At 36.7% G+C, this 27,132-nt stretch overlaps 2 protein-coding genes across 3 annotated transcripts; one reads left to right on the plus strand and one right to left on the minus strand.

Moving 5' to 3' along the window:
• Positions 1-8: 8 nt before the first annotated feature.
• Positions 9-7,336, plus strand: LOC112001913 (cellulose synthase-like protein G3). 2 transcript variants are annotated; one of them, XM_065762042.1, is made up of 6 exons: positions 9-277; positions 2,446-2,595; positions 3,083-3,208; positions 3,328-3,771; positions 4,365-4,712; positions 6,693-7,336. In XM_065762042.1, the coding sequence occupies exons 1-6, from the start codon at positions 71-73 to the stop codon at positions 7,239-7,241; spliced, it is 1,824 nt and encodes a 607-aa protein (XP_065618114.1). In that variant the 5' UTR covers positions 9-70; the 3' UTR covers positions 7,242-7,336. The 2 variants fall into 2 exon arrangements, with proteins under 2 accessions (XP_065618114.1, XP_065618115.1); XM_065762043.1 differs by lacking the exon at positions 4,365-4,712.
• A 16,015-nt stretch (positions 7,337-23,351) lies between these two features.
• On the minus strand, positions 23,352-26,348 carry LOC112012628 (probable E3 ubiquitin-protein ligase RHA4A). Its single transcript, XM_024045007.2, has 3 exons — positions 25,964-26,348; positions 25,474-25,559; positions 23,352-24,079 (listed from the first exon to the last, which is right to left on the minus strand). Exons 1-3 carry the CDS (start codon positions 26,177-26,179, stop codon positions 23,629-23,631), a joined length of 753 nt encoding a protein of 250 aa, XP_023900775.2. The 5' UTR covers positions 26,180-26,348; the 3' UTR covers positions 23,352-23,628.
• Positions 26,349-27,132: the final 784 nt, after the last annotated feature.

A 27,132-nucleotide genomic window follows, 5' to 3' on the forward strand; every position in this document is an offset into this window, starting at 1 on the left:
TATGTTCATTTGCACAGCAGATCCGTACAAGGAACCACCAATAAGGTTGGTGAGCACAGCCTTATCAGTCATGGCTTATGACTATCCAACAGAGAAGATTTCGGTCTATGTATCGGATGATGGTGGTTCACAGCTCACTCTCTTTGCTTTTATGGAAGCTGCAAAGTTTGCAAGTCATTGGTTACCATTTTGTAGGAAGACGAACATAATAGACAGAAGCCCAGAAGCCTATTTTGCATCAAAGCACTCATGGTCATCTGATGCTGAAAAGATTAAGGTAATAGTAGTATTTAGTAGTTCATCAAAAAAGTAATATTTAGTAAAACCTTTGGGTCAAAAGGCCAAAACTTAGTTATAGTTTCTTAAATACTTATAAATTCAACTATATGTGATTCTATTGACAATATTATCTTACATAAAGATAATTTGTTTGAAAGAGAGTTTCATATAGTTTTTTATTATCAAAACAAGGTGTTGATCGATTTTTGATATAAATTGAGATTAAATATCATATTTCTTATTTAGTCATAAATTTTTTTACTAATTGAGTTAACTACTTAAATATAAATTAAATTAAACATTTGATCCTATTAATCATATTTAAAATTAATTATTAAATCTAAATTACACAACTCAAGGGAGTGGATCTAAGTTTAGCCCAATTCTTTTTTGATAAACTTATATTGAGCTAATTAAATTTTCCTAATACGTACCTCCCCCTTTTTTCTCTAGCCAAATTCTCTTTTTCTTGATGAATTAGATTCATGTTACTTAATATTAAGCGATATGAATTATATCCAGACATAATTCCTGTGCAAGTCTTGATCAAATTTCCCAGTGTGGATCATTTGCTCATCCCAAAGAAATTCCTCTTTTTGTGACCAATTATATATATTCAAAACTCTATACTTTATAAATTGTTTATAATTAACCATATAATTTCTAAAGTTTCAAATTAATTCTTAAAATTAAATCAAATTATTAAAAAATTAGATTATAAATGATTATAGTTTTAAAAGTTAAAAGTATTTATTTGAAACTAGCAAAAGTATAAGTTTAAATTTCTAATAGTCTTGAACTTAATGATTAAATTTGAAAATTTCTAAACTATTGAGTTTAATTTAAAATTACTCCTAAAATATAAAGTGTAAATTTAACCGCATCAAACCTAAAAGCCAAGTGCAAACAGCACTTGTCTTCCCTCTTACAAGGAGACATATAGTGCATAACTGCATATAGCCATATACTAAAGAAATTAGAAACCTAATAATTGAATCTCAAATGTAATTGAGTTTTTTAATTTTCAAGTTTATTTAATTCAAGTTTTTTGTCCAATTCTGTTAAAATATTGGCGGTAATTATACAATTAACTAATTAAAAAAAATTTGAAAAAAATTCTCACACATAAATGCTATAAAATATTTTTATTAATTATATAGATTTTTTTTTCATGTGAGAAAAATACTTTTTTAATAACAATTTTTTTTTTAATGAAATTGGACAAAAGTCCTGAATTGAATAAATTTGAAATGTAGAAGACTTAATTGAATTAAAGTAAAATTAGAGAACTAAAATGAATTTTAGACAAATTTAGAAGGTATAATTTGCATTTTAGCCTTAATTTTTTATATAGGCATAACAAAAAATTTTACAAACTTTTTCACAATCACAAGTCTTAAATAAGAGATAATAAAAGCAATGTTAGTTAAAGATCCTATTGAGAATTAATAACAACTTATTTATTCTGAAATTAAAATTTGTTATGGAAAATATTGTATACATAGTATTGCTCTAATTTATTGGACACATCTCATATTTGATCTCTCTCTCTCTCTCAAACACACACATATATATAACTCCCTTTCTCTTAAAACAATGCACTTTTGGGTATGAGTGAGAAAGGGATTGAACCCCTTAGCTTTAACCTATGTGCATATTTCTATTGGATATATCATAAAGGCATATAGTGAAAATAAAATAAAACCTACAATATTATCTAACCCTTTCTTTTTTTATTGTAATATTGATGGAAGGATATGCGCATATCATTTATTCATTCAATTAAATGATTACACAAAATTGCACTCGGAATTAAGCATTATTCATACCTAATGCACAAAACTTATACTTTTGAGGGATCTTAGAGAGGGTCATGATAAACAGTCTTACTCTTTTATTTTTAATAAGGTTAATTCTTGAATTTGAACTCACGGCCTATCATTTTTAGAAGAAGACACTTATTATTGCACAAATGGCCAATTTAGATGGAAAGGGAATAGAATCTCCTCTAAAACTTATTGATTCCCTTTTAAAATTATAATTTGCAGGGAAGATTTATTCATGGAACTTTTGTAAAATTAATGCGATTTCCTCATTGAAGAGTTCTATCAAACAATAACCCTAACCATTAACTTAATCACATTCTTGTTCTTAACAATCCTACAGATAATGTATGAAAGAATGAAAGTTAGGTTAGTGAATGTTCTTGAGCTTGGGAAAGTTTGCGAAGAATATATCACTGATGAGTCAGAGCGCAAGGCTTTGAGCAAATGGACAGATGAATTTACACACCAAGATCATTCAACTATCATTAAGGTTTGTTTTATATCAAGGGATTTACTATTTGTGTTAAAAAAGATCAGTGTATTCATTGTTAGCATTTTTTTTTTCTTTTTTGTCTTTGACAATGTTAGTGATACAAATTACTTTATTAATTTTTTACAACTTATTAAGGTGACAAATTATAATTGAAGTTCTCATTTTCACATTAACTAATCACTAGCACTACTTTTATCATACATCAATTACAAAAGGTTACATCAATTGTTGTGAAAAAAAAAAAAAAAATTTGTATCCATAGACTCTTTTATTCATTCCAAAGAAATTAATCCAAGGGTCATCACATATTGTAGAACAGCATTGGGATAGGAATTGGTAATAGAAACAATTGCTCGGCCAAAAAAGTAGCAAAATTTTTTTGTTTTGGGCATCTAATTCCCATTTTAAAATAGTAATTCCTTTTTATTTTTAGGTAATTAAAACTTTAGTGGGCATCTAATATATTGGCTTGTACCATGATCAGGTCTTATTAGAGAGTAGCAAAAACAAAGATATCACGGATCATTTGATGCCAAATCTCATCTATCTCTCTAGAGAAAAGAGCAAAACTTCATCCCACCATTTCAAGGCTGGTGCCCTTAATGCCTTGGTAAGCCTTCTTATATTTGAGCCAAAATGTACTATGTTACACTTTCTACTACTTCTTTTATAGTTCTTTTTGTGTTTCTGTTCATCAATTGCTACTTGTTTTGGCCTTTTGTTTTAAAGCTTCGAGTCTCGGCTGCCATGACCAATGCACCTATAATCCTAACCTTGGATTGTGATACATACTCTAATGATCCACAAACACCTCTTCGTGCATTGTGTTATCTATCAGATCCTAAACTTCAGTCCAAATTAGGATATGTTCAATTCCTTCAAATGTTTCATGGGATCAACAAGAATGATACTTATGGTAGTGAATATAAACGAGTTTTTCAAACTAATCCAATGGGTATGGATGGACTATTGGGCCCAAATTATGTTGGAACCGGATGCTATTTCAATCGGTGGGTTTTCTTTGGAGGTCCATTAGCTTTTATTTCACCAGAAATCACAGAAATTAGCCCATACAATGTAGTGAACAAGCCCATCCAATCCCAACAAATTCTCGATTTGGCACACAAGGTTGCAAGATGCAATTATGAGAACAATACCAAATGGGGGTTCGAGGTAAGCCTTTGAGTTTGTTTATATTTCCCTAGCTTATAAGTTATAAGTTATATCTGATTAGTGTGCTTTTTGATTAGTTTTTCCTTTTAAAAAAAAAAAAAAAAAAAAAAACTTAATCATTTGCTTATGTATGATTGATTAAATCGTCACTTTTCTTAAGTATAACTATACTTTTGTATTCCCATAGGGAACTCAGGTAGTGAGTTTATTGGTTTGGGATATGGCGTAAAGTTGGAAGTCTTAAATTCAATCTACCATTCTATTGGTTGATTTATGGGATTTTTGAGATGTCTCATGAATAGCGAGCAAAATAATCTGGTTAAAAACTAGGATATCACTTCCTTGCACATACATACTTTTTTCAACTTTTAATAAATAAACAAATAAAATTTTCAGCAAAAAACTAATCCAATTGCACACTAAGTATTATATAATAATTAAAATTTAGGGTCGAAATCTTATTTTCATCTAGAAAATGCTGAATATCTTACATGGATTCAATTCTTAATTAAAGAAGAGTGAAAAGTGAAAAATCACATTCGATTGTAAGTATAACTTATAGATGATCAATAAATTCATTGTGCAATACGTAGATGGGCTTCAAATATGGATCACTAGTTGAGGACTTCTACACGGGTTATCGGCAAAAATGTGATGGATGGAGGTCCATATTTTGCAATCCTAAGAGGCCAGCCTTTTTGGGTGATGCACTAATCAGCCTTATGGATGGATTAAATCAATGCCAAAGATGGGCCATTGGTGCTATACAAATTGAATTCTCAAAATATAGCCCCGTAACCTTTGGCACTAGGTCCATGGGCCTTATTATGGGCCTTACTTATACATATTATATACTGTTAACCAATTGGCTTATTCCATACATCATATATGCCTTCCTCCCCCAACTAGCTCTTCTCAATGAAGTTAGTATATTCCCAAAGGTATGTACCTAAACACTTTACAAATTTCATGTCATTACTTTGGTTTTTCTCTTTTGGATAGAATAATTTAGCCATGTAATTACTTAAATGTTAGTCTTTGAAATATATGCTAGGCTTCTCTACTCTTTTTCTTTTCCCCACTTTTATTCGCTAAACTTTTGAAGTGTTGATGCCAAGATTATGTCATTCATTAATGTTAATGAATTTATTATTTTTATATCAACAAGTCTATGGAGGCCAATTTTTCACAATTACTAGCATGTTCTGTTATGATTAGTATATAATAAAAATAATGTTAGAGATTAAGCCATGTGTAGAGCAATTTAACCTAGGCCACTTTCAGACAATAAATGGCCCTAGCTCCCCCAATGAAAGAAGACCCCTATTCACCAACAAAATATATTTAATTAGTCTTGCAATATAGAAAGAAGAAAAAAAATTAAGGCACCTCACCTAGGGGGAAAAAATTAAGGCTCTCTCTATTGGCCAACGTAATGCATTGTTTATCAACAAAAGTTATTTTTGAAAAATTATCTTCTCTTTGAATGCTATGCTACATATAAAAATTTTAATTAATTAATTTTTTTAATCTATCATCTCATGGTTTGGAGAAAGAGAGAGAGAGAGATTGTTTGTCAAAAAGCCAATGGCACATATGGTGCAAATAAGAAGGGTAAAGAAGGTAGGGTAAGTAGAAATTACATTGTGATAAGTGTGCCGTGTGGCACATATGGTGCAAATAAGAACACAAGAAACTCCACAATTTTTTTACATCAATTAGTTTAGAGTTACAACAGTTTTTACCACACATTTTACAACTGCCAAGTTGACAAGTTTTGAATGGTAAATGATAAATAGAAAGTTAGTGATGAGTCTAGATGTGAACTAAAAAAACCCTGCTAGGTGTCAACTCAACTGTTGTAAAAATTATTATGGTGAATAGGTAGCTAAAGTTTCTCTTGATTAATATTCTACCAGCAGTATTACTATACATAATTACTGTATTTTTTTTATTTTTTTATACTTGTTTGAGCTTATCGATCTCTAATTATATATAATGTCATTTTCATTTTCTCTACCAAAGGAACAAAACACTACTTCTTCAACAGTACATGAAATTAAAATTAGATTTGTTACCAATGTTTATACTCGTGTGATGAATCTATAAAAATATTTTTTATATTGAGAAATATGCAAATTTCTTTAGTTAGTAGGGAAAGGATGTGAAAGTTATACTATTATTTTAAATCTATCCCTTTTCCTTTGATTAGTTCAATGATTATTTAAGATAAATCATTATTACCAGTATTTATCACTTTATTTTTGCCATAAATTAGAATCTTACCATTCTTAATTCGATTCTACAATTTGATCTATAAGGACCTCTCATTGATCTTGCTTAGGATCCCAATTCTAATAATTTAGGTTTTACAGGTAAATTATACTTTCCTATTATAGATCATGCTTCATATCACCGGAAAATTATTAGATACTCCTGAAGTATTATAAATGTGTAGTCCCCTCTCTCACATGAATGATAGGTCCCACCATGAATTTAATTAATGGGATCCACCATTCATATGAAAATAGGAAGTACGCATTTATGGTACTCTGGGAGTACACAATAATTTCTTCATATCACCTATGTATGATTTTTTTTTTTTTTTTAATCTTAAAAATGATTTTTGGATAAATTTGTTACTAGTGATAAACAAAACATAGCTGAAAATTTGGATGAAAAGTATTTCCAAAATTAAATAAATATTAAAATAATAATTTTTATTTATATAAGAAAGTATCACATTTGAAATTTTGGTCTAAGACCCAAAATGTATTGAGCCACTCCTAGAAATATTAAAGTAAAATTGCTCTAATCATAACTTGCCACATTAATAAGTTGTGAAAAAAGCCATGTTACCATCATTAAGTGATTGTCATTTTTCAATTGATGAATTGATTTAATTGAAAAATGAGTTGTAGTTATCGGAGCCATGGTTCTTCTTGTACGTGTTTCTTTTCGTTGGAGCCTATGGAAGTGATTTCCTTGAATTTATAGTAGAGGGTGGAACAGTTCAAAGGTGGTGGAATGATCAAAGAATGTGGATGATAAGAGTACTCTCAGGCTTCTTCTTCGCATTCCTGGAGTACTTTCTCAAGTGTCTAGGCATTTCCACGTACGGTTTTAGTTTGACTAACAAAGTTGTTGACGATGAACAAAGCAAAAGATATGACCAAGGTGTTTTTGAATTTGGAGTCCCATCACCCATGTTTGTGCCAATAACAATGGCAGCAATAATCAACTTAGTCTCATTTTTTATGGGGCTCATGCAAGTTTTGAAGGGCAGCAATTCGGAGGGACTATTTTTGCAGATGTCTATGGCAGGTTTTGTAGTGGTGAATTCCATGCTAATCTATGAAGCCGTAGTCTTGAGGAGGGATAAAGGAAGAATGCCAGTGAAGATTACTACAATTTCTACATGTCTGGCATTGGCTCTCTATGTTCTAGCTTCACCGGTTCTCTTCATCTAAGGAATATAAATTAGGAATTGGGTTTATATTCTTTCTGCTAAATAAGTGGAAAACTTCATTACTTGTATGCAATTTCAAGTATGGAACCTTTTTTTTTTTTTTTTTTTGAGAAACCAGTCAAGAATTTTATTCAATCAACAGAAAAATCATTGTCAAACAATACAAGAGGGGCAACATCACTATGGATGTCTTCCAACCAAATCTGGGGTTCAACATAATGCTTTGCTAATTTGGCTATTTTATTAGCCACAGCATTACCCTTTCGACGTACATGGAAAAAAGTACAAGAACTGATCTGCAAAGCCCAAACGTGGGAATCCTCAATAACATGAACAAAAGATGCCAGACAAGAAGGGCCAGCCTTAACTCTTTAAGATAGCTGATGACTGTACTAGAGTCCCCTTCAAACACCACATTCTGCAGCCCGATCTCTAATGCAAAAGAAATCGCTCTCCTACATGCCAAAGCTTCGCCATCGTCAACTGTTGGAGGCAGCGTAATCCTTTTCCAATAGAGCAGCAAAAACCTTTCCTGTAGAATCTCTTGTCACTACTCCAATACCAGCAGAAGAGGTGTCCTGGAAAAGTTGGTGGCCTTTGTTTGGGGCAACCATAGAGACAAATAAACAAAAATAATTATATATCCATACTATTAATAACAGAATTTTTTGTTTGGGTTTAATTATTTTGTGTACTAAAATATTTTTACACAAATTCTTAAACTCTTTAAAATACCAATATATTTTAGTTAAATAATTTTAAATTTAAAAACACAAACGGATTGAAAGAGTAATTTACTATATTTTTTTAAAGTTCCTAAGTTTTACCTTTTTTCATTTTTCACTTACAAATAACTAATTAGAAAAAGAACTCAAGTACAGAAAAATCCTAATAATTAGAACACTATTTCTATTTCATTTTTAAACATTATGATACTAAACCTAAAATAAAAATTAAATAAAAAAATTTGAGATTTACACACATTTGAAAGTTATATGAAAAAAAAAATGCATTCGAAATTGACAATTGAGCCAAAAGTTATGGCCTTTCGAAGTGTCTCACTTTCTAAGTGCATTTTATGCATATCTAATCGACTTGGATGCTTGTTATATATAAGAGGACTTTCCTCTTTCAACTAGATTTTTATGTGGCTCAAAAATACCCCCATTAATGAAAGGTAATTTTATTTAGAAATAAGGTCATAAATGTCAAATAACAAATTTAATTTTAAATTAAAAAAAAATAACTCTTAAAATTTAGGATTTTTTTTCCCTTCAAGTTCAAAAAAGAAATTACAATTACTGCTTATTTTTAAAGTTTATCATTTTTATTTGTTTGAAAAAAAAATATTTCTAAATTATAATAGATACAAATTATTAACATTTATTTAAAAAAAATAGAAGAGTATCTGAACACGCACGTGGGCGCGTGTGCAAAGGCTAATATATATATATATATATTGGAGAAAGAAATAATTTAGATATATAGTGAGTGTTTGGATTGTACTGAAATGATACCACGTTTGCGTTTGTGCATTTTGTTGAAAAAATGTGGGTCTTATGGCACTGTTCACGAACCCACAAAAGACATCCAAACACAGATTTCAATATAAATTTGGGTCTCACAATACTATTCACACATTTAAAAATTATTTTACTACAGTATTTTTAATTTTCAGTAATAAGCGGTATCCAAACAGACTTATAGTATCACTAAAAATGTTTTTTTCTTTTCTCTTTTTTTCCTTTTTTTACTTAAACATTAAAACAGGACTACACAGAGTTTACCATTAGAGTTCCAAAATATTAACATATAACATAGAAGCTATATCAGCTTGGTTTGACATCTCTAATAAATAAATAAAAGAAGGCCTTCTATTCACACTTCCACAACATGTGTGATAATTAACAGCACACCAGCTTTTTAATTAGTCATATGGTCAATCCTAGCTATCTATCAATGAGGTTTTTTTTGTTTTTTGTTTTTTGTTTTTTGTTTTTTTGTTTTTTTTTTTTAAAAATAAATCTAACCACAAGAGATTTTATCAGTTGTGCATATTAGAACCCACAACTATCAATGAAATTATTAAGCCTCATTTTTCATGAGTTATTTAGCCATATTGAGCCTCTCTTTTTCCTACCTCTTCAATTGGAATTATTTACTTTCTAATATTGACATATAAGTACCTGTAGGGATAAGGGCCCAAAATTATATATTGGGTCATGGGCCTTATCTGAGGACGTTGGCATGTTCGAGAAGGACAAATAGTTATGAGGGATTCCAGTTAAGAGTCTCGTAAATAAGAAAGGAGTAGAAGGTAGTCCGGGGAGGAATTCCTCCTCGGCTATGACAAATATAGCTCAGATACGTATTCCAACGATGAAAATGATCTCCATAGAATCTCCAGTATTAGAAGCGTGGCTCATATACACACGAGAAGGAAGGGAACCCAAAAATATCTAAGGAAAAGCTATTGTCTCCGCATTAAATGCACTACAGCTGCTTTCTAGCCGCATTTATGTGGAGAAGACCTCTGAACAGTGCTTCCTTAGCTATCGCAACTCACAGAGAGCCAGAAGGGGTGTTTGATGGGATAGACACTCAAGTAGTGACTTGGACGATTGACAAATGGAGGGTCAAGATCACCGGAAATGAGATATATAATGTAAGAGACCCCTGAAGGAAAAGGAAGAGAAAAAAGAAGAGATGGAGGATACTGTAGCAATCAAAATTGTATCCGTACCTATTGTTATTAATTTATATAAAAAATATCTCCTCAGACGGTGAATAGATCCAGCTTTATTTTCCTCATTCTTGCTTGATCGTCTTTTAAAATTCACACGAGTCGTTGTCAAATTCATTATGACCTAATTCTTTAACCCGCTCTCTACAAATTCATTGTACTGGGCTTATTAAGCCAAGATCCCATGCATCTTGGGTTTGGACTGCAAAACGTGTCCCTATAATTGGTACCGTTTGTGGGAAGAACTTATGTGATAGTGAGTGCAAAGGCTAACGATGGTAGGTTCAGGTCCATACTGGGCAAAATCCATAGGATCCCAACGTAAAAACCCATTTGTCAACCTCGAACGTAGAAAATTGTATTTGTACTCATTGTTATTAATTTATATAAAAAATATCTCCTCGGACGGTGAATAGATCCAGCTCTATTTTCCTTATTCTTGCTTGATCGTCTTTTAAAATCCACACTAGCCATTGTCAAATTCATTAGGGCCTAGTTCTTAACCCCGCTCTCTACAAATTCATTGTTCTGAGTTCATTGGGCCAAGATCCCATACATCTTGGGCTTGGGCCGCAAAACGTGTCCCTACAATTGGTGCTGTTTGTGGGAAGAACTTTTGTGATAGTGAGTGCAATGGCTAACGATGGTAGGTTCAGGTCCACATCAGGCAGAATCCATAGGATCCCAACGTGAAAACCCATTTGTCAACCTCGAACGTAAAAGAGATCGAGAGAGGAGTGTGCATACTATTTAGTCTAGTAAAAGTCACTCTCGGAGTAAAAGCCATCTCTCTCATGAGGAAGACACACAAGCCCTGCAACTGGAGGTTAACCGGCTGAAGAGAAAGCTGTGCCACGCGCAACAAAGTGAACCCCCTCCAACTCCGATGCTTCCTCTGATGATAAAGAGGATGCTAGTTATAGGGGAAGGTCAAGGCAAGTCCTTCTCCTACGAGGAAGAGCATCATCACAAATGCAGGTACAACAGCCCGCCTTGCAAGGGCCTGGGAAATGACGTTATGAGCAAAGCGTTGAACCAGATTTCTAGGTTGCCCTTCACACATAGAACCGAAGGTGTAAGGCTACCTCAGCGATTCAATCAGCCAACATTCACCATTTACAATGATCGAACAAATCTTGTGGAGCACTTAAGCCATTTCAACCAGAGAATGGCTGTCCATTCCAAGGATGAAGTCTTGATGTGTAAGGTGTTCCCCTCCAGTCTAGGACCCGTGGCAATGAGATGGTTTGATGGCCTAAAGGAAGGCTCCATAGACTCCTTTAAGAAGCTCACTCAAGCATTTGGCTCTCGATTTGTCACTTGTAGTAGAGTTCTTCGACCCCTAGACTCCCTACTATCCCTGTCCATGCGAGAAAGGGAGACCCTGAAAAGTACTTGGACAGATACTAGGAGATAGATGGTGATTTTGATGACGTTGCCATTAGTACTTTCAAGGTCAGCCTCCCAACCGAGCACGGTCTAAGGAAGTCTTTGACGGGAAAGCCTGTCATTAGCGTACACCAACTCATGGACCGGATTGACAAGTACAAGACGGTTGAGGAGCACCAGCAGCAGGGGAAGGGCAAGCCTAAGGTTATCCCTCAAGAGAGAAGGGATTTCAGGTCGGACCGTTACAACAGCAACCAGCCTCGGAAGGACTTTGCCGAGTAGTCAAGATCTGCCAACACTCAGATGGTTAACGCGATGTTCCGGGAGTCGGTGCATCAAATTTTGGAGAAGATTAAGAATGAGCCATTCTTCAAATAGCCAAATAAGATGACAAGAGACCCCATGAGGCGCAATCAAAACCTCTACTGCTAGTATCATAAGGACCAATGACATACTACAAAAGACTGTAGAAACTTGTGGGACCACTTGGATCAGCTGGTCCGAGAAGGAAGGTTGAAGCAATTCTTGTATCATTCCAATGGCCAGGGGAATCAAACTGGCCAGGAACCCTAGAGAGATGCTACTTCAAAACCTTCATTAGGCATGATAAACGTCATCTTCGTCGCACTAGGGAGGACTGGGTCCTATCCTTCCAAAGTGATGTCTATGGCTCGATTGACCACCTAGGACCCCAATTCAAAGCCAAAGAGGGCTAGAGTGAACAACCAACAAACACTGGGTTTTTTTGGAAGAGGATAAGATTGGAACCATATAGCCTCATGATGACGCTTTGGTGGTCACGCTCAGGATCGAGAGTTATAATGTGAAGAGGGTGATGTCGGACCAAGGCAGTGGTGCCGAGACAATGTACCTCACTCTGTATAAGGGGCTGAACTTAAAACCCGAGGACCTAACACCCTACTACTCGCCCCTGGTGAGTTTTGATGGGAAGGTCGTCACCCCAAAGGACCAAATTAGACTACCCGTGTAGACTGGTTCAGAAGTAGTGGAGGTGGACTTCATCGTGGTGGATGCCTACTCCCCTTACACGGCCATTGTGGCTAAGCCTTGACTCCACACCCTAGGAGTTGTCTCTTCTACTCTGCACCAGAAGGTGAAATATCTATCGGATGGCCAGGTTGAGGAAATTATTGGGAGCAATCCATGGCCAAATGCTTGGTGAACACAATCTTACATCGGCCCAAAGCTAAGTCCTCAGCCCTTGCTGAAAAGGGTTCATAGCAATTAAAGGACCTGGTGCTGCTTGTCAACGGCTTAGTTGATGAGGCAAAATGTGAGGATTTGGAGACTGTCGTTGTTGGTGATGATCTGGAGAAGTTCTTTCAGGTCGGGGCTCAGCAACCTTCTTTGGAGAAGGAAGAGCTGATAGAGTTTCTCAGAAAAAACGTTGATGTCTTCACATGGAGTGCTCACGAAGCCCCGAGGATGGATCCGAACTTCATCTATCATCATTTAAATGTTAATCCCTCTATCACTCCTAAGAAACGACCTCCTCGACGCTCGTCTAGGGACCATTTTGATGCCATCAGAGATGAGGTGAAGAAACCAAAGTAAGCAGGGGCTATCAAGGAGGTATTCTACCCTAAGTGGTTAGCCAATACCGTGGTGGTGAAGAAGAAGAGTGGAAAATGGCGAGTGTGTGTGGACTTCACAGATCTGAATAGGGCTTGCCCAAAGGATCCCTTCCCTATGCCTAAGATAGACCAGCTGGTAGATAAAACCATAGCACATCCTCAGATGAGCTTCCTAGACGCCTTTCAGGGATACCACCAAATATCACTAGCCCTGGATGAACAGGAGAAGACAGCTTTCATCACTCCTACCGAAACTACTACTACAAAGTGATGCCGTTTGGTTTAAAGAATGCAAGGTCTACCTATCAAAAGATGATGACTAAGATATTTAAACCACATTTAGGCAAGAGCATTAATGTCTATATAGATGACATGGTGGTAAAAAGCAAGGTAGTGTCCAAGCACTTAGGAGATCTCGGGAACATCTTCAAAATTCTGAGGAAACACAAGTTGCACCTCAACGCTTTCAAATGTTCCTTTGGTGTGGGATTAAGCAAATTTTTGGGCTACATGGTAACCCATAGGGGAATTGAAGTTAACCCCGACCAAATTAAAGCAATCAACAGTTTACAACCACCTCAGAATCCCAAGGAAGTTTAGAAACTGACCGGAATGACTGCTACCTTGAACCAATTTATCTCTCAGTCGGCGGATAGGTGCAGACCCTTCTTCTTACTGATGAATAAATGGAAGGGGTTTGAGTGGACCGAGGAGTGTGCCTTGGCCTTCCAACAGCTTAAGGACTATCTTTCTCGACCTCCTATCATGTTCAACCCTGAGGTTGTCAAAGTCCTGTTCACTTATATTACTGTGGCCCCTCATGCTGTAATTTTGGTCCTGATATGAGTTGATGGTAGCACATAAAGGCCAGTTTATTATATGAGCAGGTCACTACATGAGGCCGAGATCCGTTATCTGCCGCTAGAAAATGCTATTTTAGCAGCGGTACACGTCATACCCAAACTTCCCCATTACTTTCAAGCACACATGGTTATTTTCCTAACTCAACTTTCGCTCAGAGCATTGCTCCGGAGTGTTGATTACATGGGGAAGATTGCTAAATGGGCCACAATCCTATGAGCTTTCAACATTAAATACATGCCTTACACCTTTATCAAGGGTCAAGTCCTCATGGATCTGGTAGCTAAGTTTGCTAAATCCTCGTTAGAAGAAGAAATGGAAACATAACACATGGGTGAAAAATCAGTTAGCATGATCTCCCAACAGAGTCCCCTATTTTGAAAAGTGTATGTTAATGGTGCAGTAAATCAGAAGGGTTTCGGAGTGGGGTTAGTACTATTATCCCTTGAAAGGATCACCATCGGGAAATCATTAAGATTAGGATTCTCGGCCACCAATAACGAAGCTGAATATGAGGCTCCACTAATGGGAATGGCCATGGTTCGAAAAATGGGCGAAAAGGCCGTAGATATATTCTTGGACTCCAAATTGGTCGTTGGCCAAGTGAAATGAGAATTTGAAGCGAGGGATGAAAGAATGTAGGGATACTTAAGTCAAGTTAGGCACCTACAATCAAAATTCAAATCTTTCAACCTGTTGTACATCCCCAAGAGTAGAAACACACATGTCGATTCCCTAACCACGCTCACAACCTCCTCGGCGTAAAGTTTACCTCGAGTCATCCTTGTAGAAAACCTATGCAAGCCTACAGAGATAAAAAGAGAGGTGGTTCACGTTCACCAAGTTAGGGTGGGGTCTAGCTGGATGGACTTCATATCACTCTTCTTAAAAGAGAATAACCTACCTAAGGAGAAATTAGAAGCAGACAAAGTATGTAAAAAGGCTCATCGGTTCTGGCTGTCCAAGGACCAAAAGTTATATAAACACTCATTTTTTAGGCCATACCTACTATGCATATACCTCGAGGCAACATAATTACTCCTTGAATAGTTACATGAGAGGATTTGCGGGAGCCACACCGGAGGCAAATCTTTGGCGCAAGAATATGTAAAAAAGTGTGACCCATGCCAAAAATTCACACCAAAGATACACCAACCGAGGGGAGTGCTTAATCCACTATCCAGCCCTTGGCCATTCGCTCAATGGGGCTTAGACATAGTGGGCCCTTTCCCCAAGGCAGCGGGAAATAAGAGATACCTGCTGGTCGGCACAGACTACTTCACTAAATAGGTCGAAGCCAAGCCTCTAACAAACATCAGAGATGTGGATGCCAAGAAGTTTGTATGGAAGAACATCGTCACACGATTTAGAGTCCCTCATACCCTCATCTCGGACAACAGCCTTCAGTTTGATAACAAATCTTTCAGGAGATACTACTATGACTTAGGAACTACAAATAGATATTATACCCCAGCCTATCTCTAAGGAAATGGACAAGCCGAGATTATTAACAAGGTCATTGTAAGCAGACTTAAGAAGAGGTTGGACGATGGGAAGGGAAAATGGGTGCAAGAACCACCACATGTCCTGTGGACATACCAAACCACACCTCGCAGGTTGACAAGGGAAACTCATTTCTCAATGACATATGGAGCCAAAGCCGTTATCCCTTTTGAGACTGGCTTTCTGACACTGAGGACAAGTACTTTTGATTCGAGTAATAACAACAGATTGCTGGAATAAAGCCTAGACCTGATTGAGGAGATGAGAGAAAATACAATGATTCAACTAGCATACTACCAACACAAGCTTAAGCAAGGTTATGATACTAACATAAAGCTGAGACCATTAGTGCCTGGTGACTTGGTGTTGAGAAAGATTCTAGGTACTTCGAAAAATCTAGCGTGGGGAAAACTAAGGCCTAATTGGGAAGGACCATATCGCATCACCTTAGGGGCTAGTATCGAAGCATATTTTCTAGAAGACTTAGATAAGCATGTAATACCACACCCGTGAAATGTAAACAACCTGAAAATGTATTATTATTAATGAAAATCTCTTTTGTCAATATGTTCATTTATCAAAGTCATTATACTTCTCATTATTCAATCTTTTATAAGTATTAAACAAATCTTAAGTTATGTCAGGTCTCTCAGACCACATACTTAGGTGAAATTAACACTCAATGACATCTTTTATAAGTAATTAAACAAAACCTTAATCATGTCTGAGTCCTTGGACCAGATGCTTTGGGGAAATTAATACACTATGACATCTTTGATAAGTGTTAAACAGATCCTAAGTTATGTCAAGTCTCTCAGACCACATACTTGGGTGAAATTAATACTTAATGACATCTTTTAGAAGTGATTAAACAGAGCCTTAGCCATGCCTGAGTCCTCGGACCAGATACTTTGGGGAAATTAATACACTATGACATCTTTTAGAAGTGTTAAACAGATCCTAAGTTATGTCAGGTCTCTCAGACCACATACTTGGATGAAATTAACACTCAATGACATCTTTTTAAGTGATTAAACAGAACGTTAGCCATGCCTAAGTCCTCGGAACAGATGCTTTGGGGAAATTAATACACTATAACATCTTTTATAAGTGTTAAACAGATCCTAAGTTATATCAGGTCTCTCGGACCACATACTTGGGTGAAATTAACATTCAATAACATCTTTTATAAATGATTAAACAAAACTTTAGTCATGCGTGAGTCCTCGAACCAGATGCTTTGGGGAAATTAATACACTATGACATCTTTTAGAAGTGTTAAACAGATCCTAAGTTATGTCAGGTCTCTCGGACCACATACTTGGGTGAAATTAACACTCAATGACATCTTTTATAAGTGATTAAATAGAACCTTAGTCATGTCTGAGTCCTCGGACCAAATGCTTTGGGTAAATTAATACACTAGGGCATATTTCTAAGAGTTAAACAGAACCCAAGTTATATCAGGTCCCTCGAACCACATGCTTTGGTAAAATTAACACCCACTGCCATCTTTATAAGTGTTAAATGAGTTGAAGTCCTTGTACATTTATCCAAGTGATGAGCAAAATGAGGGTTGTCTCTCCCTCTGATTTCTCCCAAAGGTATATGGTTACTTCAGTATAGAAGATTCAATTCTTAATACAAATGTGTGTTAGACCTCATTATTATTGGAACTTAATCAAAGTACTTAGATTGTTGTCAGCATACTATTGTTAAATTTTGTTGAGGGCAGTAATAATAAGCTTCGAAGTACACAACAATAAAGGTATGAGAGATAAAAGGAAAAAACATTTTCATTAAACAAAAATGGGAATACATTATGTTTGATGGTAGATTGCCATTACAAAAATAAAAATAAAAATAAAAACATATATATATATATATATATATATATGTATACATACAAAGAAAAAACTACAAAAGAAAGTCCTACATCTAGGAAAATAAAAACATATATATATATATATATATATATATGTATACATACAAAGAAAAAACTACAAAAGAAAGTCCTACATCTAGGCCTTGGCTGGGGGAGGGTCTTTCTTGGGATCGGCAGTCTTGGAATGGACACTATCAGCTTTAGACTTAGCCTCCGCGTCCTTGGCCTAGGAGACCACATCCCTGATTGTAAGGGCATCCTCAGAGGGCTTGGCCTTCACTAGTGGTTCAGTCTCCTTACCCACTCCAGCCCCTTCAGGAACTTCGGCCTCAGGAGGGGAGCTTAAGTATTAGGGAGTTACTCAGGAGGAGGGTCCGCATCTGGAATTTCTTGAATGTCCTCCGAGAAGAAGATATTCTCGGCCCTCCTCAACTCAGAGTCTACAAGGACTCCCACCCAGTCCATCGCCACTCCCCAAGACACGGTGCAGTAGTCCCTGCACACTATGGCCACCTCCTCAGCCAGCTAAGTCTCCATATCCTACACCCTGCGCTCATAGGATGCTGCCACCGCAGCCTCAATGGCTTCCCTGGCCACCCGAGCTGCCTCCTTGGCATGCTGCAGCTCCACCTTAAGATCCAAAACAGCTTATTTCTCGGTGGTCAGGTTTATCTCAGTTATGTGCAGTTGTTGGCGCTGATCATCGGCCTGCCTTTCCACGGTTTTTAGACCCGCTAAGGCAATCAGATGAGTTTCTTTGGCTTCTTTTAGCTTCTCGGATAACTCGACCTACTCCTGCTTTAAAGCCTTCAGTTGCTTCTCAACCTCTAAACGAGAGTAGGCCCCAACCCTGACTTCATCATTAGCGTTCCTTACCCACTCCTCAGCTAAATAAATTTGCTAGGTAATCTGTATAAAAGTAGTAAAAAGGTCATAAAGAGTATACACATATATGAATAAACGTGCAGCTTAGTATTTAACAAAAAAAGATGTCGGTTGACTTACCATTGCAAGGTCCCTCTTCAATGACATGAAGAGGTCAGGTTGCTTAATACGCCTGAGACCCTCCATGTCTCTATGGAGGAAAAGGGGCTGCTCTAGGGCCTCGGCAAGGATGCCGACGTGCCCCCTTTGAGACTCCCAAATCGTGGCATCCCAAGAAATTGGAGCACCCTCCACCTTTAGTCAAGGCACCCAAGAGCGCTGCCCTCGACGCACTTCAGCCTCATCCCGACTCTCCACTAAGTGGGCCCTCTTGTCCTTAGGGTCCTTAGCTTTCTTTTGTTGCTTAGCTCCCTTTTAAGGTCCCACCTCACCTTCCTCCAGGTCCTCAACTGGCCTCTTCTTCCTTAAGTCCGGAATGGCCTTTAGTCCGAGGTCAAGAAGGAGCAAAGCGGGAGGAGGAGGAAGATTGGGAGTAACCTGGGTCTTAGGGACTTCTTTCGAAGCTTGTCCCTTGTTCCTATTGGCCATTAAGCCCTTTAGGCCGGTCCTTTGCTTTAGGTCCATGCCTTCTTCTTCGACTTTTGAGCTGGTATCGATCTGAGCTACTATCAACCTTGGAGAATATGCAACAAAAAGTCGGTCAAAATCAACTTCAAAGTCCGAAAGTTCTACAGACCTTACTGGCACTTCACCTTCCTCGTCGAAGCAGAATTGGTCAATCTTGGCCTCGAGGGATGAATGTGTAGAAGCTATCTCATCTCTTGGAGCAGCTACCTCTTGAAGGGTGCGTTGAATGGGCAGCTGAACGGGCGAAAGATCTCTCCGAGCCAAAAACCCTGGTTTCGAGACGTCTATCCAAGCTAATCTAGAACTTCCAGCCCTTATCGCTTGGCCTACATCCTGGAATACACAAGACAAAGGCTCATAATCCAAAATTAAGTGAGTAGCTCATAGTTGTCCGTCCTCACTTATAAATATCTCCAACCTTAGTAGGTAGTTGAAAGCTGGAACGTTGGTCAAACTAATCCTCGAAGCAACGTGGTTTTTATCTGCAAAAACATCCGAGAAGGAAATTATAGTCAGACCGACGAAGGTTACCATCAAAAGAAGATGAAGCATTAAAAGTGAAAGGGATAAACCCCTTGTTCAAAAGAATTGATCCTAAATGTACCCCACCTAGATCTCCTGCCCGAGTTGGGTAGGGAAGATCATCGTGCCACACCCCGGAGGCAACCAGATAGTCATCCTTCAAGCCCTTGTTAGACTTAAGAAGGCAGGATATCAACCTAACGACATTGGTCCGGGATTTTAGGTAATATCCCGCGCTAGCAAAGGAATGGCACTTGTACATATGATCAATGTCGTGCCATGTAAGCCTTAAGTTCATTTGGTCGTTCAGAGCATCTATACACCCTAGGACTCTAAACAGGTTGGGAGTGCACTGATGGGGACACAACCTATGGTTAAGCAAGTAATCTCTGGTTATCCTACCCATAGGAAGAGTCATTCCTCCCTCTATAAAAGCGATCATTGGAATGACAACTTCACCCACCTTTCTATTAGTAAGTATTCAGTCTAGGGGATAGTATTGTAAGCCCACTCCCTGTGGGATATGATATTTGGCCCTAAAACCCTCCATACTGGCCGAAGAATCCACTAAGTGTTTAAATCTACCATCTATGCGAATGTGAATGGCAAGGACAAAGTTTTCTAATAAGGAAGAAGGCCGAGGAGAAACAGAAAGTTTGAAGAGGTAGATACTTATGAGAACAAGTGTACTAAACCCTAAACCTTTAGGAAAAATCTTTTGGAAATTTCTTAAGGAAAAGATTTAGGGAAATTTAGTGGCTGAGAGAGCTTTGTGAGTTTGAGCGCTTGGGATCCTTGGAGAGCTTGAAGACTTGTAAAATGAGGGAAATGATTTCTCCGGATGCTTTATATAGAGGGTAAGATTGAGTGGGAGTTATCCCACTCAAAACCCAAGGAAAAATGTCAACCATTGGATCTACGCCACGTCATTGGATGTGGGAACATAACGCCGCTTAGAGCAATTAATGGTGCCTCGCAAGCCACAAAGCATCAGTAGCAATCAATGGGTGTGTAAAACAGCACTCCTATACGTGTGAACCAAAGAGATAAATGGTTTCCATGAAGCGTCAATAGCAATCAAGGGGCGCGTAAAATGACACTCTTACACGTGTGAACCAAAGAGATAAATGGTTTTGTCTCTTAAAAATCAAAACCTCACCTTTTCTCCTCAGATGAAAGGGAAAAACCGAAGTTTTGAGAAGCTATTGTAGGGATAAGGGCCTAAAATTATATATTGGGCCTTGGGCCTTATCGGAGGACGTTGGCATGTTCGAAGAGGACAAATAAAGGATTTCAGTTAAGAGTCTCGTAAATAAGAAATGAGTATAAGGCGGTTCGAAAAGGAATTCCTCCTTGGCTAAGACAAATATAGTTCAGATACGTATTCCAACAATAAAAATGACCTCCATAGAAGCTCCAGTGTTAGAAGCATGTCTTATAAACACACGAGAAGGAAGGGAACCCAAACATATCTAAGGAAAAGTTGCTACCTCTGTTGGGTTACACGTGTGAGTGAAATCCCACATTGAATAAAGATGAGAAGAATGAGTAGTTAATATAACATAATTGAGCACATACCCATAAGGCTTAGGCCTTTTGGGTTAAAGTGTGTCTCTATATGTTATATTAATTACTTAAGGAAGCTCCTCAAGGTATTTATCTCCCCAACAAGTGGTATTAGAGCCCATGGTGGTGTGCGGCGAAGGTGGTGAGATGTGTTCATGGTCCCTACCCAGTGGGGACAGAAAAAGCCTAGACGGCCCACACACAAAAATCCTGGAGAAGAAAAAAGAAAAAAAGCCCAACAAATGAATATTGCTAATGGTGCTAAATAATGGTGTGATGCGAGGTTCCCATGGACATGGACGTACGGGGTTCCCATGGATGTGCGTGTGGGGTTGACACGTGGTTCCCATGGATGGCATACGAGAGACCTATGGATGACGCGTCAATGAAGTGAAAAGCCCATTAGGCAAGGGAGAGTGAGAAGGACTTGTTCATGGCCCACAGAGAGGTCTTGAAGCCCATAGAGAGGCAGACTCACACGTGAGGGGGAGATTGTTGGGTTACACGTGTGAGTGAAGTCCCATATTGAATAAAGATGAGAAGAATGAGTAGTTAATATAACATAATTGAGCACATACCCATAGGGCTTAGACCTTTTGGGTTAAAGTGTGTTTCTATATATTATATTAATTACTCAAGGAAGCTCCTCAAGGTGTTTATCTCCCCAACAACCTCCACATTAAATGCATTGCAACTACTTTTCTAATCGCATTTATGTGGAGAAGATCCCTGAACATTACTTCCTTAGCTACCGCAACTCACAAAGAGCCAGAAGAGATGTCTGATGAGACGGGCACTCAAGTAGTGGCTTGGACGATTAACAAAGGGAGGGCCAAGATCACCGGGAATGAGATATATAATGTAAGAGACTCCTAAAGGAAAAGAGAGAGAAAAAAGAAGAGAGGGAGGATAATGTAGCAATCAAAATTGTATTTGTACCCATTGTTATTAATTTATATATAAAATATCTCCTCGGACGGTGAATAGATCCAGCTCTATTTTCCTTGTTCTTGCTTGATTGTCTTTTAAAATCCACACTAGTCGTTGTCATATTCATTAAAACCTAATTTTTTAATCTGCTCTCTACAAATTTATTATACTGAGTTTATTAGGCCAAGACCTCGTACATCTTGAGTTTGGGCGTAAGCAGGTTTGTGTTTTGGGCGTAAGCAGGCTTGTGTGAACTGATAGATGTGTTTCATGTCAGGGATCTCTTGTGTGATTCACATGCTTGGGGCTTGCCGACAAAAGATTTCTTTGACTTTTTTCTACAAATAACCCAAACTGCTGGTGCAATGATTATAAGATGTGAATAATAAGGGGACTCGTACGCCACTTGTTTGGATTCATCGATTACTTTATAAAGTTATTGAAGAATTCATCACCCATGTTGTGCCATATATTGGCAACAAAGGAATAATCATCTGATCACATTTTGTCATTTTTTTGTAGGGGCTCGTTCTAAATATGTGACAAATGGAATAGAATGTTCAAAACTGAGAGCATATTATTGAATCACAGCTAAAACGTACTAAGGAAGCCTACACATGTAAGTATAGTCTTAAATTACCTATTACAATAAAGTAATTCTATGACTACACCTTTTATCATATCATTGTCCATAATTATCATGTGACAGACTGATTTTTTTGTCACTTTGACATAAATTTACAACTTTTTTTCTACAAGCAAGTTTTTCAAGGTAAAGAAAGAGTTAGCACAAGCCATGTAGAAGCCTTTCTCTTTATTCCTTAAAAAAATAATAATAAAAATAAATATGTGATTTATTCACTCTTTTGCCTAAATTGTTACGCTTGAAACCACAGAATTAGTTTTTCGATAGTGGGTTGTTGTTGCTGTCCAAATTAGTTCTAGTGTTGCAGACGAGGGTTGTTATTGAGGAAAGTTCGTGTAAAAGAATTTTACAGTTCTGAGGCCATTACAATGGAAAAGCAGCTGCGTGGTTAGTTTTTTGACAATGGATTGTTGTTGTTGTTTGAAATTTCTATGTAGTGGATAAAGTTTGTTCGTGGAGAGAGTACGTGTAGAAGAATTCTACAATTCTGAAAGTTTTGAGGCCACTGCAGTAAGAAAGCGAGTAGGGTGTTTGTTGAGGTTGTATTACTAGAAATTTCGAGGTCACAAAAGTTTTGTATATTATGATTGATTGTAAATTTGTAACTATTTCTTCTATAGTGAATTTTCTTCAACTTGGATCCCCTTGGAGTAGGGTTTCTTTTTTTTTTTAATTAAAAAAAAAATCCAAAGAGGTTGTTAATTGGTTTTCTACGTGATTATCTTTTTTTTTTTTTGCCTTTTACTCTTTTGATGATTATTAGTTTTAGATCTTGTAATTATATTTGTGATTGAATTGCTAAGTAAAATTATTTTTTTGGAATACGCATTATTTGTTCAGTTAATCCAATTATTCCCTTGCTTAAGTTGTTGGGGGCCTAAAATTGTATATATATTTTTTTCAGTATATATGTTACTTTGTTGTATTTGATCAGGCTACGTACACCTACAGAAAAGAGCTCAAGATAATTATGCCAGCACTAGCACTCTTTTTTTCTTTCAAGACAAATAGCAAATTACTACACACACCTCAAATGAGACTTTCCAAAACTTATACTGATCTTCCCTCTGATTCACTAACACTAACTATAGCCGCCTTCATAAAGTTGGAATAGCAGCAATAACACAGCAAAAAAAAATGTGAATGTTTTAAGAGGCATGGACCTGTCTGCATGCCTTCAGAACTGGTGTATAGTCCATCACTTTATTCCAACTTGAAAAAGAAGGCTTCATAAATTTATTGCATTCGGATATGGAGAACTACAGATTCTGGACTATGATCCATCTCATTCTCCCTGCAATTGGACAAGTCAGGTAATCTGCCAGATTCCCTTATTCGTGTATTCTCACTCGACGATCCTTCAATAGCTATTGTTGTATGTTCTATTGGAATGTTAATGAGATTTGAGCTTGCTCTGTCTGCTTGTTGTTGTTGCTGCTGCTGTTCTGATGATTCATTCTGTGTGTGCTGGTTGGAAGTTGTGCTATCTTGCTGGAGGGGCTCGGATATGGTAGGTAGAGCAGGTGGATTGTCAAGTTTGGTTGGGGTGACCAAGCATCTACAAAGTGGACATGTTAAATTTGAGTGCAGCCAGTGACGAATGCATTCAACATGAAACACATGTTTGCACGATGGGATTTGAAGCAATTCTTCTTTGATCTCGAATTCTCCCAAGCAGACACAACATCTGTGAAAAATATATCATAAAATCTTCTTAAATTCAGTTCAACTTACACCTCAACTGAAAAATTGCTAATACTTTTCCAAAATGTTGATCTTACATTCCTTTGTCTTACTAATATGTTACAATAATAATAACAACAAAACCTTAGTCCCAAAATTTTGGGTCGGCCATGTATTTTTAAATAGAAAAGTTAGGGTCGGCCAATTCTGAGGTCTTAGTAATATGTTTGTTTAACAAAAATAGTTCTTCGTTTTTAAAAATGAACTTTTATACTTAGCATTTTGAGACTAAGTTTAATTGTTGTGGCTGTTTCAACCTTGGCATTTTAGCACTTTAGAGAACTTATGCTGCAATTTGCAGACCAAGTATATAAATTGAGATCCATGAGCAGCCAGAGTTTGCTGGACTTTATATTGACTTAATCAGCCTTCATGATCATCTATACAGGTGAAGTGATAACGTTGGCGGAAAGTTATTTAAAACATGCAACAAATAGAGATAATAATCAAATGCAACTTAACATGGAGGGCAAGTCAGATCTTCCTATGCCTGAAAGAAAAACCCTGCATATAGCACATGAATGGATGTTGATCTTATCCAGATGGGATACTGTTTCTAAAGAATCTTCAAATCAATTGCACAATTCTCTTTTCAACTTTATTCATATTTAATAACCTCCAAACATGTCATCTCTCATATATGCTACTCTCTTATCGTGTAATGTTTAAAACGCACTATTTAGGAAAATAGTGGATGTCATTAGAGATACTCGTTTGAAAAAAAAATTGAATTCTATCTGGAAGCTGTAACGACTATAGGGGTTTCAAGGATATGTCACTATCAAGGTCCTTTGTGAAGTTCACAAAGGAAAAAAAAAAAACTTAGTGGTCATTCTCAGTCGTTCATCTATTATGAAGAGGGCTTTTCAAGTTGACGGATGTGATATATCTTAGGCCATCGGGTGCACGTGCTGTAGTGCATAATTGATTAATAACCACGGAAAAAACTTAGCTAGACTTGGACCTCTCACAAAGGATGTGAGACCCCCAAGTGTGGAGCCTACTCTTTTTGTGAGAGACCGAGAGTCTTGATGATTTCTTTTAGATTATTTAAGAATTGCCCAACAACCCTATAACCTTTAAAGTCCCGATTATTTCTTTTGGACTATTTAAGAATTGCCCAACAACCATATAACCCTTACATCAATAGCAAGCTCATCAACTTTTAAATACAAAACAAAAAAAATAATAAATAGGAAATTTTTTTTATTATGTTATTGGTATGACACTCACTTTGTAAATTTTTTTAAGTAAAATTGATAGTCATTTTCTAATCTTATTTGGATTAAAAGTATAGGGGAAATCTGAAAGGTAAAAGGAAAAACAAAAAATACTTACTGTGATTCCTTTGTCCTTAATTCCTCATCAAACAAGATTGTTGGAAGCTTGTCCTTGATCTCCCCCTTCAAGCCCACTTGAGAAGGCTGTAGAAAATATGAAGCAAAAGAGAATTAGACAAATATTGGCCTGAAAGAGAAGCTATATATCATGTATAACTCTAATATGAATATCTGTGAATCTCTCTATAGCCTGAAAACTTTGAAAAAGATCAGGACGAGTACTGTCAAATTTTATAGTACATGATTGACATCATCACAGTAGTGATGCCATACATGTACAATAACATTTTCTTAGTCTATGTTGGGGTAATTCAGTGAGCTTATTATTAAAGATCAAACAAAAAAGTACCTTTACTCAAAAAAAAAAAAAAAACACATGATACCATATTGTACTTGTTTTTCTATTTGTATGTGTGCTTGCATGTAGGGTATGCAATATTGTGTGTATGTGAGAGAGAGAGAGAGAGAGAGAGAGAGAGAGATCTTACTGAGGTCAAATATGCACTAGCTGGAACTGGACTTCTTGAAAGTATAGGTGGGGGATATGAGAGAGTAGAAGCTCTCCTCTTGAGGTAGAACAAGTAAAACAGGAGAAGTAGAATAATGGAAAATAGGATAGGAATTGAGAATATGAAAGCTTGGTAAAGTTTAAGTTGAAGTGCCGGAGAAAGGTGTGGAGGATTTGGAGTCTGAGGAACACCCATCTGAGTTTTTAAGATACAGAAGAAGCGCAAACGCCTTGGCCAGGGTATTTATGCAGAAGAATCTTCTAGTGTTTTTTTTATATATGCCCAACACAAAGAGAGAGAGAAATGTTGAAGGATTGCTTTACTGCTGTATTGGGAAACGCTCACTAAGAGTTAATGTAAACTTTGTTAATTAAATATGATAAACAAAGAGCACTTTTGGGATCATAGTTACATGATGGCATATATTCTCTACCTTTCTATGATGGGAAGAGCCCATGACTCTCCACTAAATTATAGGCCCCCACAGCAAGCACTTAGGCCCGTTTATCTTCGTCCTTCATGCATGGCCCAACATAATCATGAATTCTCTTTTATTAGTGCTTAGACTAACGCTAATCTTAAAATTCCTTAGTTGATATTTATAAACAGAGAAAAAGGGTCTTGTCTGATAGATTTTAAATTAGTCAATAAAGCAATTGATAACCATGATCTAACATCTGCTAAATTGTGTCCTGTAAAGAGATATTTGGCTTGCTAAAAAGTTTGTGAAAGTGGTAAGTGAATCTTAACTGCTTTAGGCCAAAGAATATCTAGATTGATTATTCTTAACCTGATGATTATAATTTATGCAATATTGACCCTCTTAGTGGATCCATTCTTGGGTTAGAAAGGTTGGTTTAACTCAACTTCAATAAATTGACTCATTTCTACCTTATAGGTTTGACAGTTTTAAGAGCAACTAAGGCCACGAGTATATACTTTGGCGTGTATGTTCCCCCATGAACATCAGGTTTCTTGGTGTCATATATGTTTTTTCAATTATTATTATTGGAACAAAAAACATAAGGAAAAAGATAGGGTGTGCCCTACACTTTGAGTGGCTATTAGGGCCAGCCTTTTCTCTTTACTAAGTATAAAATAGCTAAAGAACTTATTCGTCTTGGAAATGAAAGGAAAAATTCTGCAAT

This window comes from Quercus suber, unplaced genomic scaffold (assembly GCF_002906115.3).
Source record: "Quercus suber isolate HL8 unplaced genomic scaffold, Cork oak 2.0 scaffold_439, whole genome shotgun sequence".
NCBI lineage: Eukaryota > Viridiplantae > Streptophyta > Magnoliopsida > Fagales > Fagaceae > Quercus > Quercus suber.

Excerpts from the sequence above, each read along its gene's own strand:
- LOC112001913 (XM_065762042.1), top strand. The coding sequence starts at position 71 with ATGGCTTATGACTATCCAACAGAGAAGATTTCGGTCTATGTATCGGAT. Across the intron at positions 3,772-4,364 it reads ATACCAAATGGGGGTTCGAG|ATGGGCTTCAAATATGGATC; the intron begins GTAAGCCTTTGA and ends TGCAATACGTAG. Across the intron at positions 4,713-6,692 it reads AAGTTAGTATATTCCCAAAG|TTATCGGAGCCATGGTTCTT; the intron begins GTATGTACCTAA and ends AATGAGTTGTAG.
- LOC112012628 (XM_024045007.2), bottom strand. The coding sequence starts at position 26,179 with ATGGGTGTTCCTCAGACTCCAAATCCTCCACACCTTTCTCCGGCACTT. Across the intron at positions 25,560-25,963 it reads CTAGTGCATATTTGACCTCA|CCTTCTCAAGTGGGCTTGAA; the intron begins GTAAGATCTCTC and ends TATTTTCTACAG. Across the intron at positions 24,080-25,473 it reads TTAAGGACAAAGGAATCACA|ATGTTGTGTCTGCTTGGGAG; the intron begins GTAAGTATTTTT and ends TATTTTTCACAG.